The following is a 17,562-nucleotide window of genomic DNA, read 5'->3' on the forward strand; positions in this document are numbered from 1 at the left end:
TTAAAGATTTGTCCTGTGACTATTTATTGTAAGATGTATTCCCTCCCCTGTATTCTTGAATATCTTTATGTTTAATATAAAGCATTGAGAGAAGTTGAGATAAAGTGAGCCACACTAATTATAAGCTATCTCCAAAGGATGAGAAATTGTTGGAAATATCATTACCAGCCAGGTGCTGGAAAGCATTAAAAAGCTAGCAACACAATACTGCTGCCAGTTTGACCTTATGGAGAGAAATGTAAATTTGTCTTGAATTGATCAGCCTGTGCCAGAGATTATCATTTTACTGATACTCTGACCAGTTCTTTTGGACTGATCACTCATACCTGATCCAGATCTCATGTGTAACAAATTGAATTCTAGGCAAAACAATTGTAATTGTTTTTCTATTTGCCATCAGCTCTGAAAATCATTATGTGCTTCTAGAAGTTTTTGTTCATACTAAGTAGTAATTTTCTTTTTCTGCATTGTTTCTTTTTCTGTGTTGGCTAGATTTTTCTAGATATGACATTTGGTTCGGGAGGACACACAAGAGCCATTCTACAGAAGGAGTCGGATATTACTCTGTATGCCTTAGACAGAGACCCGACAGCTTATGCACTAGCTGAACAGCTTTCTGAATTATATCCGTAAGTAATGCTCTTGTATAATTCTTTAATTTGGTGCTGAGTTTTACAGAGTTTAGTTTACCATCTTGGAATTTCTTCTCCTCGGTGTGATGTTATACTTCACAAAGTATTTTTTCCCCAAAAGAATTAATGTAAATAGTGTTTTAGTACCACTTAAAATAATGATATTACTGCATTTATCCTTTTTGAATTCATAAGAATAAATACAAAAATGACTTTTAGCTAAAATTTGAGGATGTGTTGAAATCCATTCAAGAATAATATGTTGACAATCCGTAGTTTAAAAAATAAATTTTAAAGAATTGTATGAATTACAGTTTCCAAGAGTTTGGTGGAGTAAGTACGTGAGAATTCTGCAGAATTCATGAGGTCACATACATCAACATAATGCAATTGTTTTCTCTGAAATCTTTTGAAATTCATAAGTCAATCTAGAGTAATCTATCCCTGTCAGAATTAGTGAGCTTTTGCTGTAGAACTTTTTAAAAATATAAAATATTATCTTCATGACTGGTGAAATCATCTTCCTTTGGAGAAAAGTTTTGAATGAGTTACATCTGTATGCTATGTTGTTTAAAAGACATCAGTCTGAACAAGAAAAATATCTTGGAGCTAAGATGACTGTCTGCAAGTATGTAAAGGGCTGTTTTCAGGATTGGGGAATCGTTGTATTCTCTCGTGTTCCGGAGACTGGAATCAAGAAAATGGATGAGAATCTCAGCGGTAAATTTGGACTTGCTATAAACCAGAGTTTTTGCTGGTCGTAGCTGTCCAACCATGAAAAGGTCTCTGTGCCGAAGCAGCAGAGGCGCTTCCCTGGGGGAGTGTCACTGCACACCACGGCGGAAGTCGGATGACTGAGCTAGAACAGTCTTTCTCAGCCTCTCTCAGGTCCCAGACTCTTTGCAAATCCATCAATGTGACTAATTCTCCTGATAAAAGTGGCGATACATAGACCTCGATTTCTGTTTGCAAGCTCACCGGGTTGATAGAGTCCCTGAAATCCATCTGACCCCAGGATACTTTCTTCTATGGAAAGTATGAGGATGTGGTTTAATGACATAGTACGAACTTTTTGTTTTCTTAAATCTTTGTCATCTGCAGTGTAGCTTAGAAATATTAATAATATAGAGGATAGGAAAAGGCTTGATGCTGTAGGGGAGGAAAAATAGCTTCTTCCTCTACCCTTCTGAGTTTTCAGCTGGAAGCCCTGCAACAAAAGACAGATTAACAAGAAAAAAGCATGATAATTTATTTAATATAAGTTTTATGTGACACAACAGCTTTCATAAGGGAAGGAAGACCCAAAGACTTGGTTAGACCTGAGAACTTTTGTATTAGGTTTGATGAAGAATGGAAAGTTATGGAAAAATAAGAACGGGCAAAGGGTATGAGGTAAGCGTAGGACACTGGGGAAAGCTTAGCCAGGCCCATGCCTTCCCATTCCTCTCATCCCTTCATCTTCAGAGATAAGGTGGCTTCTTTCCTCTGGGTATAGGGCATGCCTCTCTCAGATGAGGGCCTTATGACCGGTTCAGGGGAAAGTCAGAAAGTTCTTCCTGCGTGTGCTCTTTCTCCAGTTCCTTCAGTTTAAAATGTTAAATATGCCAAGGTGCCGTATTCTGAGATAGCATGTCCAGAACTCCATCAATATTTATCATATAGGAAGAGTTCTTTCAAAATTGATGACAACAAAGTCCAACTTGAAAAATGGGCAAAGGATGTAGAAGGGTCATTCAGAGAAGACTAAGGTTTGAAAAGATGCTTCACATCAGTAGCAGTGATGAGGGAAATGAAATTAAAGTAATAATGGTATAATACTTTACACTTATTAGACTGGAAAGACATAACAATTTTGAAAGTGAAGATATGGGGAAAAGGATACTCATCCATTTTTCGTGGACGTCTTTTTTTTTTTTTTTTTTTGGTGAGGAAGATTGGCCTAAATCTAACATCTGTTGCCAATCTTCCTGTTTTTGCTTCAGAAGATTGTCAATGAGCCACAGATTGTCATCTGTGCCAATCTTCCTCTCTTTTGTATGTGGGATGCCACCCCAGCATGGCTTGATGAGCGGTATTTAGGTCTGCACCCAGGATCTGAACCTGCGAACCCTGGGCCACAGTAGCAGAGCCCATGAACTTAAACACTACACCACTGGGCCAGCCCCCAATGAGCATCTTTTAATATTAAAAAAAAAATACATAACTTGCTTAGAACCTATCCCAGCTAAAGAAAAGAATCAGTATCTAAGGCAACATATCCTTAGGCTTGTATATTACAGGCTTTGTGGTTGCGTTGTTTGTGTATATTATCATGGAGAATTTGAGAAAGAAGGAATTAGTGGTGGAGGGAGGTGTGAAAGAAGGGAAAACAGTTGTTAAAGAAAACAGACCCGGAGATTGTATGATCACATCTCTCCATATGGATGTAAAGTAGAAAATGCCAAGCAATACTATATATTATTTATGAATACCTGCATATGTAGTTATAGTATAAAAATATACACAAGAAAGAAAAACACCAATTTGGGCTAGGGATTATTCTCAGGATAATGGATGGGTGGATGGATAGTTGTTTGGAAGGATGGACAAATTAGATAGATTGATTATCTTCTTAAAAATGCATATGTAATTATACATGTTAAATGCACCGTAAAGGAAACATATTGTCACGTCAATATGGACATCTTTTGAAGAAATATAGTAAATTCTTTCTTGATTTTATTTGTGTTAGGAGAGCTTATGCTCCTCCTGAAAAATCCCATGTTCTTTATTCTGTCAAAACTAAGTCAAAAATAGAAACTAACGTTTTCACAGAAAACTAAGCAATTCGTAGGTAGGCTGAATTTTAGGCTAACCCATTTTAGCTTTCAGAAAAGATGACATGTCAGATCACCTGTTGTTTGAAAACTGAAACTTTCCCCATTGCCTCTGAAGATTGTGCATGAGGAAACACATTTAAATTGGAGCAGTGGGCTGTTGGCTGACTTTTACCACAGTTGAAGATGGATATTGGAAGACAGTCTTTTTAAAACAATGTTTTTTCTGAATTTGGGAGTACTATGTGTTCCATATACTGAGTTTAGAGAATATAGACATGGAAAAAGAAAAAAATAAAAATCATAATTGATTTCATCATTTGATTGTAATTTTAAGTAGATTATAAAAACGTGATAAGCTGTTATTTTCACAGTTTATAAAAGTAGATATGCTCATTAGGGCAAATTTATAGTATACAGAAAAATATAAAGAAAAAATTAAATTCACTTAAAATTCCACCAGCTTAATCAGTGGTAATGATTTCTTTTTAATTGTTAGTATTTCGTTATATTGTATGTACTGTTTCTTGTTTGAACTTTCTTGGGTATTGTTGCTTTTTATCCTTCTAAAATGTTAGAATATCTTGGTCAAGTTTAAAAAACCATTTTGTTCATCTATTAAATACATACTTAATTTAGGAAGAATTGACATCTTTATTAATCTGCATCAGAATCCAGAAGCATGATGAGTCTTTCCATTTATCACAGTATTTTGTTTCTCATTAATATTTTTTCGTAATTAAAATGATAAAATACAGAAAAGCACTGAGAAGGAAATTAAAATAATTCATAATCCCACCACCAATATTAACAGTTTGGTATGTTTCCTTCTAATCATTTTGGTTATATATGTATATGCATACATATATACTTTACAAAATTTGATTCTACTTATTCGTTATCAGTACATTCATATTTCATTAAATTATCTTAAACAATAGTTTCACTGGTTGTAGAGTATTTTCTTTATGTAATTAAAATTTATTAGAATTCTAATTCTAATATAGTCTTATCCATGTGCATATTAGTGTTATTTTAAGTCTGTCCATGCTATATTATTTTAGATGCACTTCCTGTAAACAACAAATACCAGATGTACTTGGTGTAAACAAATCTGAGTATGTTTTCTGTAAGGGGGTAATTAAATCAGGATACGCCTGCTCTTTCTATTTCATCTTGTTTTATATTTTCTATTTTTGTGTTTTATTGAAGTTTTCTTTGGCTGTTAAAATTTCTTTCATTAGTATACGTATATATATTCAGTTTTTCCTTGTTTTAGTGATGTTGATGATATCTTTTTTAATTTACTACTGGCTGATGTTAGTATTTTTTAAGATTAAAAGTATTTTAACTTAAAGATTTTTTATTGTTAAGTATGCAAAATGAAATGATATTTACTGACTAATCACCCTGTGTAAGGTGAGAAATTAATACTTTCATTTTTATTTTCCTTTCCTTTCCCACTCTACTTCTTCACTTTTAAAATATTGTCTTGGACTTTAGATAGTAATATCTACTATTATGTAATTATTAGTTAGCATTTGCATTGTTTGGCAGTCCTATCTAAAATAACTTATACTTAAATCCATTTAATTCATTTTAATGCACCTCACTAGCCTTTTTACAATACTACGAGTTCCACTTTGAGTTCCTCGTGTCGGCTCATGTCTCAGTCAATGGATTACATCTTTTTTTTTTTAAAGATTGGTACCTGAGCCAACAACTGTTGCCAATCTTTTTTTTTTTTTCTTTTCTTTCTGCTTTTTCTCCCCAAATCCCCCAGTATATAGTTGTATATTTTAGTTATGGGTCTTTCTAGTTGTGGCATGTGGGATGCCACCTCAGCGTGGCCTGATGAGTGGTGCCATGTCCCGTGCCCAGGATCTGAACCAGTGAAACCCTGGGCTGCAGAAGCAGAGCGAGGGAACTTAACCACTCGGCCACGGGGCCGGCCCCTCAGTTACATCCTTAAGTAGTTTGTTATAAATATGCAAAAGGGAAACATCTCTGCCTTTGTCTATCTGAGACTGTGCTACTCATGCTTTTTTACATGGGCAACAACTTGATTTAGTATAGCATTTTGGGAATTTTCAGGTATTACTCTTTTTTCTCTGGCATGTACTGTTGTGGAGAAGTCTGGGGTCAACCCAGTTTATTTTCTCCTTTCTTAGGTAATCTCTTTCTCACTCCTTCCTCCCATAACCAGGCTAGATGCTTACTAGATATATTTATTTGAGCATTATTGATATTCATTAATTTCACTAAGAACTATTGATAATTGGTCTCTTCTCATTAGTTTTCCATGTACTCTTTGGACGGTTTTGGCCAGTGGATCAGGTCTTTTCCCTACAAAGGAGTTTCTGTGTTAGTTTGCCCCCATTCTTTTTTCTACGTTCTAGCTCTAACTTATTATTTGTTGGTTGCAGTCATTACCTGTTCCGCATGTCCTTCATTTCCTCTCTTACTGTTTTCTGCTACTTTCACTTTGCCTCAGGATTCTGGGAAATCTCTTCAAGGTTGCTCCATGTGTTAGAGATTTGGCTCTCTACAGTGTCAACTCTGGTTTTACTGTAGCCTCTTATTCAAGTTTTAATTCAGCTATTTTAAGTTAGCTTTCCTTGTAACCTTATTTAATTTGTTGACCTGTTCTTTTCCGCCAGTTCCTTCTCATTTTCTTTTGTTCTGTCATCTCATTTTTGTGTTTTATTACATAGTCAACAGACCTTTCTTGAAATTTATGGAGTCCAAAGTATGTGCATTCTAAACTTTTCTGTTTTTGTAGTAAATCTTTTTCAGAAATATGCATTTGCTCTGTATCTTTCTTGAGTACACAGTTCTCCCTCTTCTCTCTTCCAGGATCTGTTCATAGGCCCCATCTTGGTTGTGTCTTTACATGTGTAGTTTTTACTATTTGGATAGATTCTCCTTTCACCTGCTTATTGTTCAGTCATTTGGGGCTGGAATCTTCACTTCAGATTTTAAGTTAGAAAATTACTTGAGGTACATAGTCTCCTATTGCAAAAAATTTAGCATTTGGGAGTCCTTTTCTAGGATCTACCAATAGGAGGAGAGTTCCATTTTCTTGTTCTTACTGGAGAATGCAATTCATAAAAGCTACTACTCCCATAATGTATTACTTCTGTGACTCTTCCAGGCTTTCTATTCTAGAGAGATTCTTCGTACCCAGGGCACCTTTTGATAGCACCTATCTATTTCTGCCCTAAGTGTTATTGCATTATATGAATTGTAATCCCTAAGTGGGTGTAATAATAAAGGTATTGGTGGCTGGATATGACGAGGTGGCAAAGTAAAATGGCCCCAGTAGCCTCAGAGTGTTCCTGTCTACACAGTTTAAATGTTTCCTTTAGGTCCTCTCTTGCGTCTCTGAGGCAGTGGGTATAAATGGAACATTCTAAACCTTTCAGACTGGCTAACCTCTAAACTCTAAACCATTTTAAACTCTTAAACTGGCTCCACTGTCTTGAATCAGAGTCCAGTCTTACCTTTGGTAAGAGGAGAGATTTTGCCTGTATTCTGCCACATCTTTAAGGGACATTTTTAGTTATTGATACTATTGGAACTTCCATCATTTTGTTTGTTTTCAGAGATGACTAAATAGGTATCAATAACTGGCCTCCATCTTTTCTATTTTAAGTTTGCTCCATGGTCATTAAATTGGAGAGTTACAAGTATATTTATCCCTATAATATGATCAGTTCTAAGTGGTATGGTCTGTTCCCTAGCACTTGAAGTTTACCATTTATCTTCTCTTCCTTTTAAGCTCCATTTCTTATTTTTGGTGAAATTCACACAGGAAGCCAGGGCAAAGGCACGTGTTGGCCTCATGGCTTCAGGCTCACTGCCCGTGTTCTTTCCACCACACTTCAGTCGTCTACTGGGGGCAAGTCAGTCAGATTCGGAGCAGAGCCAGGACTCAAAGCCAGGCGTTTTGTCTCCAGGGCCAGTGTAAGAGTCATACAAAGGAATACACTGTCTTAAACAGCCCTAGCTACCTAAAATTTAGAATGCCAGCATTAGAAATGAGACACAGCTGTTGTTAATCTTACTAACCATGGGAGGTCAGTTCTGCTATGCACTGTCAAAATGAAAGAATTTTTATGAATATAAACAAGCTTGAAAAAAGATAACTTGGAAAAATTAACTAAACTATTTTGAACTATTGATGATGGTCTGTCACCTTTTCACTATTTTTGATAATACAAATATTACTAAAACGGGATATTGTATTTCGTCCCACTGAATACTGTTAAATATAACCTGTGTCCAAGCGATAACAGCCTTGCAAGACGAAGGGGTTTGGGGAGGTGAAAGTACTTGACTCTCTGGTTTACTCAGCGTTTAGTTTCAAGGCTTGAGAACACATGTATTTTACTAAGTAGTTTTCAGGCGGTCTTACAGTTCCAGTGGTAGGCCGTCCCGCTCACAAAGCTTAAGATGTGAGTGGTAGATAGATAGTAAACAGATAACTTCAGAATATCTTATTCAGTTGCAGTTACAATTAGAGCTAAGAACAGTACAATATGTTCTAATCTAGAACATCTGGAAAGACTACCCGAGTATGTGAGTTCAAGACCTGAAAGTCCAGTGACTGTTAGCTAGATAAAAAGGGAGGGATGATGGAGTGAGAGAGCATTTGGAGTAGTAAGAACAGAATGTTCAGAGATCTTCAGCAGGAAAGAGAAGGTCATACTGAAGGGACTGTAAACGAGCAGTGTGAAGGGGTGAGAGAGCGAGGAGGAGGAGTGGCTAGAGAGCTAAGACAGAACCTTGTTAAGTATAGTGGACTTTATCTTAAGAGCAAAGGGAAGGCAACAAATTGTTTGAAACAGGGAACTGACATGATCATATTTGCCTTTTTAACAGATTATTTTGCCCACCGTATGAAGAATGGGTTGGAGGAGGGTAAAATTGGAAAGGATTCAGTGAGACCAGTTAAAAGGCTACGGATTGCAACTCTATGTGAAAGCTGATGGTTGTTAGGCCTTGAAGATTTTCTTTTCCTGATCATCCTATTAGGAACTCTACTTTAATGGTCCCTGGTTTCCCATTTTAATGGGATTCTAAAAGATTAAGGTAGTTTTTATTTCAAGGTAAAATTAAGTTGCATCTTTATAGATGAAATTGAAGTTAATATTCTGAAATAAATTTTCAAAGACCCTTCAAGAATTCCCATTCATCTGACTTGGCCAATATACTGAAGGAGACAAAGAATACGTTAATTCAATGCTGCCATGTTCCAAGTCCCGCAGAGTATTTGCATCCTCACAGCAGACTTTCAGTAATAACCTTTCCTCCAGAGTCTGCTCCACAGCTTGTCTTCCCTCTCCAGGGGCGTGGCTCCACCTGGAACGGACATTCGCTGAGTGGGTGAGGGAGCCCCGGCCCTGGTCTCACCGCACGATTCGCTTTCCTCACTCCTGGCGTATAATCAGTAGTGAGGATCTTTCAGTTCTACCTCAAGTTGTGGCAACTGTAACATCTGGCCTCTCTTTTCCTTTTTCTCCATAAAGCTCTGGAGCGAGACTGCTGCTCTTTGTAATCCCAGCTCTGCCATTTACTCGCTGTAAAACCTCAGGTAAATTACTTAACCTCTTTATTCCTGTTTCCTCATCGTTAAGATGGGGATAATATTAGTACCTACCTCCTGGGAATGGTGTGAGGATTAGACTTAGAACACTGTTTAGTATATGCTTTTAGTGAGGCGTGAAATCACTTTATTGGGTCTTGATCAGCATTTTATGGAATGGAATGGAATAGAATAGGATATATCATGGTACATCACAAGAAGTTAAATTCAGTATTGTTTCCAATGAAGTAATATATATGTGTCCATATATGCATAAATACACATTCATGTTGTATTTTTGTATGTGGGATTGCTGTCAAACTATATTTCTGACTATGTATCTTGATCAAAGTTTTTTGAGAACTACTATATGGCTATATTCCGCATATTTGTTCACGTCGTGTTCTAAGTGTGCAGTGAAGACAGAAACTTTGTCTAATGTGTCCATCTCCCTAGAGCCCAGCTCTGTGCTTGGAATGTATATGGAAGTTAAAAAGTGTTTATGGTTCAAACCAAACAGAAACCGGTGGTGTGGATGACAGTTGTACTTTCTAAGATCCTATTGCCTGGAAACCCCAATTTGCCTGGAGAACTAAACTCCCTGAAAACTGCCATCTCTTAACCTGCACTTTGCCTAACTCTTTTGCGGTGAGAGAGGTAGAATGTGAAATATAGACACTGACTAGGAAGAAAGGACACGTGGTTGGCGAGTGGAAAAGAGTTTCCAAGTAAGAGTTTTAAACATTTACAGTATATGACAGAAACTTTTCTCCTGACTTGGGACTGTTACCTTGGAGAAGAGAAGATGAATAGTCTCAGAAAGGTACTTTATCTCAGGTTTACCAAATGAACTGCTTTTCTCAGTTTTCTAAGTCAATCTTACTCTTCTGAATTCCTATTAGGTGTGCTGGATAATCTCCATTTGCCCCTAGGTCCTCCTTCCACCCTTGTCCACACTGATCCCTGGAAGATGACATTTATGGATTTATTAACAGGCTTCCTTGACTTCTGGCTTCTGGTTGGGTTCAGTGAATGGGAGGCACTGGCAGGAAATAGGGGCATAGGAGAGTGAGGTCAGAGTGTGTGTTAGCAGTGGCAACATTCCTCTGCAAAGATCGTTCTTCAGGAGCCTCTCCTACCAGATGCAGCTCTGGCTCTTTGGGATCTCGGTCGCCATTCCTTGCCCTTGCCTCCTCACCTCTTAGCTTCAGATGCTTCTCACATCCCTTTTCCATTCTCCTTAACCCAGTCAGACCTTTGTCAATAGTCTCTTCCTTAAACTTTTTTCCAGTTACCCTGCTTGGATGTGCTGTTTTTTTCTTGCCAGAAACTTTGCAGATTCACAAGTTCTCTGAACTTTCTTTATCTCTAGCTGGATTTTTCCCCTTTGGACTCATCTGGATCTGACTTATGACAAATGTCTATCCCCACTGGTGAGGAAGCAGTCTAGATTTTGGAATCAAATAATCTTGGTTTGGAGTCTTAGTTCTGCTTCTTTCTAGCAGTGGGATTTTAGATAAGTAACTTAACCTCACTGAGTTTTTAGTCTCATCTCTAAAATGAGTAGTTAATACATACGTCATGGTGTGTTATGAAGATTAAATAAGATTATATAGTTAAATTGTTTAGCACAAAATCGTTTAATAAATGTTAACTATAGTTACTTTGTCATAATAATTACTGTATAAGATAATGCATAATTATACTAATTATTATCGTCTGTATTCCAAGTGCGTGCAGTTTCATTGGCATATACCAAGATGATGATTGGCTTTTATTTCCTGTCGTTACCTGCTTGGTTCCTTAATGCACGCACCAGAGCTGGTCTCAGATTTGAGGTATGGGACACTGCATCCAACTTCCGTCACCTCACAAAGGGTTCTGGCCTCTGCCTTTTATTACAGGCTCTCTCTCACATTGTGAGCGTAAATACTGTCACAATTCCAAACACTGTTCTACTGAGCTATATCATTGTTGTCCTTCCCCCCAAGACTTCTTTTTATTGGTTGTGATTTCGCTATCAAGTCTTGGCCTCGGGCCAAAATAACTACTATTTTATGAATGTCATCAGCTAATCAGAAGAACTTTCTTGAGTGTATTCTCTTCTTTGGCTCTCCTTCTGTATTCCTGTGCTGCTGGCTTCCCAGAAGCTACCTTTTCCTCATTACAAAAGGTTGAAGGTCTTCCAACATTTAATTTTTAGCTATCAGAATTCTTGTTCTGAAACCTGAAAATTCGGAAGGCTGATTCCTGAGCTGTCCTCGTTACCTGTAGATTTAAGTTCTCATTATTGATTATTTAGCTCATTACTGGCATGAGGAGACAGAGTCTACAAGTGTTTATTTCAAGCAAACTCTCTGGTTTTTATTGTCTGACAATACAAACTTAACTATAGCTCTATATGATTAACACCTCTACACTCATTTCTAAGTGGTGTTATAGATTTATTTCTTCACTTAGAATATTTGACTTAAAAGTTTATAAAACTGATTCATGGATGTCGACATGTATGTATATATTTGAAATGCAAATGATATCTGATATTGTGATAACTATGAGAAAATGAATTACCTCTTCACAAACGTAAGATAATCCATTTTTATTGCCTACGTCATTTGAACATATCCATATGGTACCAGGATAAGAATAGTAGCTTGTTCAGCACAAGAATGACTATACCTAGAAAGATTTCATTTTATTTTATCTTGGGTAAACAATACACATTTAGAGACGTATTGTATTATATATGAGAAAATTTTAGTAAAACCCTTTTTGTTTGGGCTTCTCAGTTATTAAAAAAAGGAAAACAATAGTTGTATTTTCTCAAACATTGTAAACTAATTAAAGCAAAATAAGTTTTCTATAATTAAATATACAATCCTCCTGTTCTCTACACCCCCACTTTTGCCTGATATTTAAAGTAAAACTGAGACAAACAGCTGCCAGATTGGATTATCTACTTTAGTATTTTATTCTTGTTTTCTGAGAGCGTACAATTAAATTTAATGTACAATTCAACATTCATTGCAGTGCCTGCTGTGTACTGGGAAATAGACTTGGCATGAGGAATACTCAGAAGCCCAAGCTAAGGTCTCTGTACCACAAGAGAGAGTTCATTGTCTAATAGATAGACAAGTGAACTGCTAACAAGATCAGGTAGGTAACTCTCCTGGAAGGGAAAATAGCAAACATATTCTAAACCCAAACTTAAATTATTTTTGGAATATTTATGCTTATTTTCTCTGTTAGCATTGTTTGTTACTCATTGGTTCAATTCAAGAAACTATTTTCGAGCAGAATTGAACTACATTCTGAGAATATAGCTGGATAAGAAGAGCATTATAATCCCTTCCTACTTTATCAGAAAAGACAGATATTAAACAGGTGTTTATAATAGAGAGTAATGAGTGTCAGGACCCAGAAGTATTAGATATTATGGAAATAAGCTCTTATAGCATGGAAGAACTAACGATATGTTATCTAAATAAAACACCGTTACTACCAAAATTTATGAGAAGGAAGAGTACTCATTACTTAGAACATATTATGGACATTTCATAGAACAATTAAAATGTCTGTAATAACAAGATATCACTGATCAAGTTAAATGAGCTATTCAGGTAAAACTTCTATACAGTAGGCTTTATTCTTTGGTAAAATTCTTATGGTTTTTCAGTGATGAACCACAGCTTTCCAGATAAAGGGAAACTGTTTGACTTCCCACAAGAGGCCAGTGAGGATTTGACCTCTGTCTTTTCTCTAGATTCATCTCCTATGACTCCACGCCAGTCTCCTCATACCCTCTGTGAAATACTAAACTACTTTTACATAAACTCATTGTGCTGTGTCTGTGTCTACATGCTATTCATTTACCTGGAGCGTTATTTCCCCCTCTTTCTTTCAAGATTAAGCGCTATGCCCTCTGGGAAGTCATCAGTGGCTCTCCCAGTTTGATTTAATATCTCTCTTCGGTTACCCATAACACCCTGTGAAACCTTTGTCTAAGCTCTTAACACATTACTCTGTTGATTCACTTCCATATTTATATGCTCCTTAAAGTATAGCTGTTGTCTTACCTGACTTTGTACCTTCAAAGTTCTATAGTAGATACTCAATTAATGTCTTATGAATGGATGATGATTTTCCATTTTCTGGATCAAAAGTGTAGAAGGAGAAGAAATTAGATGTTATTTGCTGAGTTTATCTTGCTTTCCATTTCACAATGTACATAGAACCCTTGTCCAAACCACTGTTTGAAATAATGTTGTTAGTCTAGATCTGGGGTCTAGAGAGAATTAAAAGTCTAACTGCAGATTCAACTGCTCATTAATATTTATTAAGACGTATTAGGAGATAAACTCTGATTAAATATAGTATACCTTCTAGTGAACTCAAAGCCCTTCTTACCAGCTTTCACTGTGGAGAGACTAGTTATCACTTCTGTTTCCATTTGAGGTCCTGCACACCAAGGGTACCTACATGGGAATGCATATATTCCCATTAGAAAAAGGTGTTTAGATACCATATGTTCTGAGAATCTTTATTCCATTCTCCAAAAATGCTGCTCTGTTTTCCTTTCACTGAAACTGAAAAATTCAGATTTAGCATGCAAACTCATAAATAGAATTAATCATTTCTCTTAAAGAAAGGTCAATACCATATGACATTAAATTGTCATGTAATAATTACAGATATCAGGATACATAGAATAATTTAGAAAACACTTTTTACAGTAACATTCTTACTTATTTTATATCTCGGAGAATTATTTTTCATATCAGCAAGTATATTAAAAGGAACATATTGTGTGCAATGTGTAGGCTCAGCGTAGGATTTTCTGCACTAAAACTTTGCAATGATATTGATTAATTGCTGGATTTCAGTCACCTTTCTAACCTTCTCTTTAGTGGGTGTGAAAGGGTTTATTTGTAAGAGATACTGCTGCTAACAGAATTTTATCTTTTTCTCCTGGAATCTCAACAGCAGTTCCCATGTTAGAGGCATCCCCAGAAAGCTTGTCAAAGGATTTCCACCCACGCTCTGAATATCTAACAGGGCTTGACCCATTTTTTCCCTTATTAAGGTAGGAGCATAAGCATCATGGGGAAAAATAGAATAAAAGTAAGTCTAAGCTTGGAATTTCAAAAAAGTAATCTACCTGTATGCAAAGAATTGAAGTGGAAAGCAAAATTAGTCTTTATATCTTGTTATGTTCCTAATAACAATCTAATGTCTCACATTAAGGAATCACATCTGATATCATGAATATGCTTTTGTTTTGAGTGGCTTAAAATTTATATTATCAAATGCAATGAATGTAAATACTAAAAATGGAGCACATTATAAATCAACAATATTCCTTTGTACTTGATTTTTAGGACGCAAAGCTTTTTTTTTTTTGGTGAGGAATATTGTCCCTGAGCTAACATCTGTTCCAGTCTTCCTCTGTTTTGTACGTGGGACACCTCCACAGCATGGCTTGATGAGCCATGTTTAGGTCCGTGCCCAGGATCTGAACCTGTGAACACTGGGCCACTGAAGCAGAGTGTGTGAACTTAACCACTACACCACCAGGCCAGCGCCACAAAGTATATTTTTATAAACCACTTTGTTGAGATATGATTGACATACAAAAAAGCTATACATATTTAATGTATATAAATTTAATGTATTTGATGAATTTGGAGATAAGTACACATCCATGAAATCGTCACCACAGTCTATGCCTTAAACATATCCATTACCTCCAAAGGGTTACTCCCATCCTATTTGTTTATTATTATTTTTTGTATATTAAGAACACCTTACATAAGACCTACCGTCTTAGTAAATTTTAAAGGATACAGTACAGTATTGTTAACTATAGGCTCTCTGCTGTACAGTAGATCTCTAGGACTTATTCATCTTGTACAACACAAACTTTGTACCTCCTCCCTCTTTGACTATTAGACAAATAGCCTCCTCATAGCCCCCTCCTCCCAGCACCTGGCAACCACCATCTATTCTCTGCTTCTGAGTTTGACTATTTTGGATTAGGACAAACAGTAATTACCATACTAGTTAAATAATATAGATAGAAATAATTAAATGAAGACTAAAACTTTGAGTAGTAATACCAGTAGAATTCTTTAAAAGCAAGTAAGATAATTATAATATAGAGAATAAGATATTTTAAAAATAATTTGTCATATAAATGATCACATCTTGGTATTAAATTTCTTTATCTATCTGACCCATAAGACTCCTTTTTTTTCCTTGTGGCATCCAAATACTCATATATAGACCTTTAGGTTAAAAAAACAAGACTACCTTCAATTTTTCCCTCTCATTAACTGTCTCACTTTGGGCAAGTTACTCTATGTGTCAATCACCTCTTCTTCATGATGAGTGAGGTATCATAAGTGAGAAAATAATGCTTAATTATTTAAATAAATATTAATTGTTGTTGCCATAGCAGTTACTTCCTCTGCTGTTATTAATTTAGAGACAGTTACGCAGCTAACATCCTAGTACAAACACATGAGTGGTGTATTCACTTCTCTTTGTAGTTATTCTATCATCTGTCTACATTCACTGTTTCGAATTCCTCCTTCCATTCTTTCTTGGATTCACCCAAGTGAGGCTTTCAACTACCACACCTCCCAACTCTACCAAAACTCCTCCTGCCAAAGACACCAGTGATATCCGTGTTAACCAATTCAACGGTCAGCTCTCCTTCCTCATCTTCCTTGAGCCATCAGCGTCCTGCGTTGTAGTTCACCGCTTCCTCCTTCTTCAAGCTGTTTTATTTGGATTCTTTGGTTTTCCTCCTCCCAGAAATGTTAGCTGCTTCTCCTTGACAAGTCCCTTCTCATCCTCCACTTACATGTGTGCTTCTGTGGGGCTTATTCTGCAGGCCTCTCTTCTTGACATTCACTTCCTCAATGATCTTATCCAGCTTCAGAGTTTTAAAAACTATCTACACATTGATGATGCTCATAATTTTATCTCCAGACTTATCCATCCAGTTGCTTAGTTCACATATCCATTTGGCTGTCTAACAGAAATTTTAAATCTAACACATCCAGACAAAGCTCTTGACCTTCCCTTTGAAACCTGCTTTGCCCTGACTCCCACCATTGGTTAAGGGCAATTCTATTTTTTATTTGTTCAGGCAAAATAAAATAAAATAAAAATGTTTTAATTAAAAAAGAATAGTCTGTCTTTTTCATGTGCCGTACAATTCTGTCTGGAAATCCTAATAGCTGAACTTTTAAAATATATCCAAAATCTGACCCCTATATATCACCTTAGCAATACCACCATAGTCTAAGCCACCATCATCTCCTCCCTGGATTTTTGTCTCCTAACTGGTGTCCCTGCTTCTGCCATTATAGAATTTGTGTAGTCTATTCTCAGCACTAGGACAAGTTATCCTCATGTCACTCTTGCGTTCTGTGCCCATCTTTTTACTCCACTCCAGCCTCATCAGCCTCCTTGCTATTCTTTGAATATTCTAAGCATGCTTGAAACAGTTAGACAGAGATGGATGAAAGACACCTGGGTGAGAAATTGGATAGTGGAGAACCCTGTTAATCCGCTGATGAGTTCCAACCTTGGGGAAAAAAAAAGTCAAATTGAATTATTTAGCAAGACGATTGTCAGAATATGAAAGACGTATTTTTAAGAGCTGATCAGATTTCTCAAAATAGTAAAATACTCTAAAAGCATTTCTTGAAATATTGTTTTATTATAGAAACACAGTAATTTGTTCATTTATTCAACATATGTTTGTTGAACACCTACAATGTGCCAGGCACTTTTCTAAGTGCTTGGGCTAAATCAGCAAACAAATCAGACAAAGAGCCTGCACCCATGGGAGTTAATCCTAGCAGAGTAGAACCCACAGTAAACATAATAAGGAAATTATCTAGCCTGTGAGAAAGTGATACATGCTATGGAAAACCACCAGCACAGAGCAAAGAGGATTGAGAATGTGGGGGAGTGTAGACAAAGCTATTTGTAATTTTCAATTGGGTAAAAATGGGGTTTCCTTAGGAAAGGGACATTTGAGCAAAGACTCACAGGAGGTGCGAAAGTCGCATCACATGGGTCCGGGAGGATGAACGTTGAAGCAGAGGAGCAGCCAGGGCAGAGCGAAGGCCTGATGGGCAGAGCATGCAGGCTCGGGGTGCTCAAGGAAAGGCGGGGCCATCTGGGGGGGGAGTAGGTAGGGAGCAAGTAAGAGTGAGAGGCTTAGAGATGATGTTAGAAAGCTAATGGGTGGGAGGGAGGGTGTGGTGCTCAGAAGACAGATAACACAGAACTTTGTAGGCCAATGAAGGAACTTTGGCTTTTATTCTGAGTGAAATGGGAAGGCATTACAGATTTTTGAGCACGGGAATGGATGACATTGTCTGACATGTTTTAAAAGCATCACTCTGGTTGCTATGTTGAGAGTACTCTCAAAGGTCCAAGGGCAGAAGTAAGGAAGCTAGGTACAGGCGGTTATTAAAATTAAATCAATAAAACTCTGTTTAAAATTCTA

General features: G+C 36.7%; 1 protein-coding gene across 12 annotated transcripts in view; it reads left to right on the plus strand.

The window, feature by feature from the left end:
• Positions 1–17,562, plus strand: part of METTL15 (methyltransferase 15, mitochondrial 12S rRNA N4-cytidine) — a 189,471-nt gene that overhangs the window by 88,684 nt on the left and 83,225 nt on the right. For all 12 annotated transcript variants that reach the window (XM_023646203.2, XM_070273491.1, XM_070273486.1 and 9 more), the window contains one exon: positions 493–629. In XM_023646203.2, the coding sequence (XP_023501971.1) occupies positions 493–629 (137 nt within the window). The remainder of the gene's footprint in view (positions 1–492; positions 630–17,562) is intronic.

This window comes from Equus caballus, chromosome 7, assembly GCF_041296265.1.
Source record: "Equus caballus isolate H_3958 breed thoroughbred chromosome 7, TB-T2T, whole genome shotgun sequence".
In the NCBI taxonomy this organism is placed as follows: Eukaryota; Metazoa; Chordata; class Mammalia; order Perissodactyla; family Equidae; genus Equus; species Equus caballus.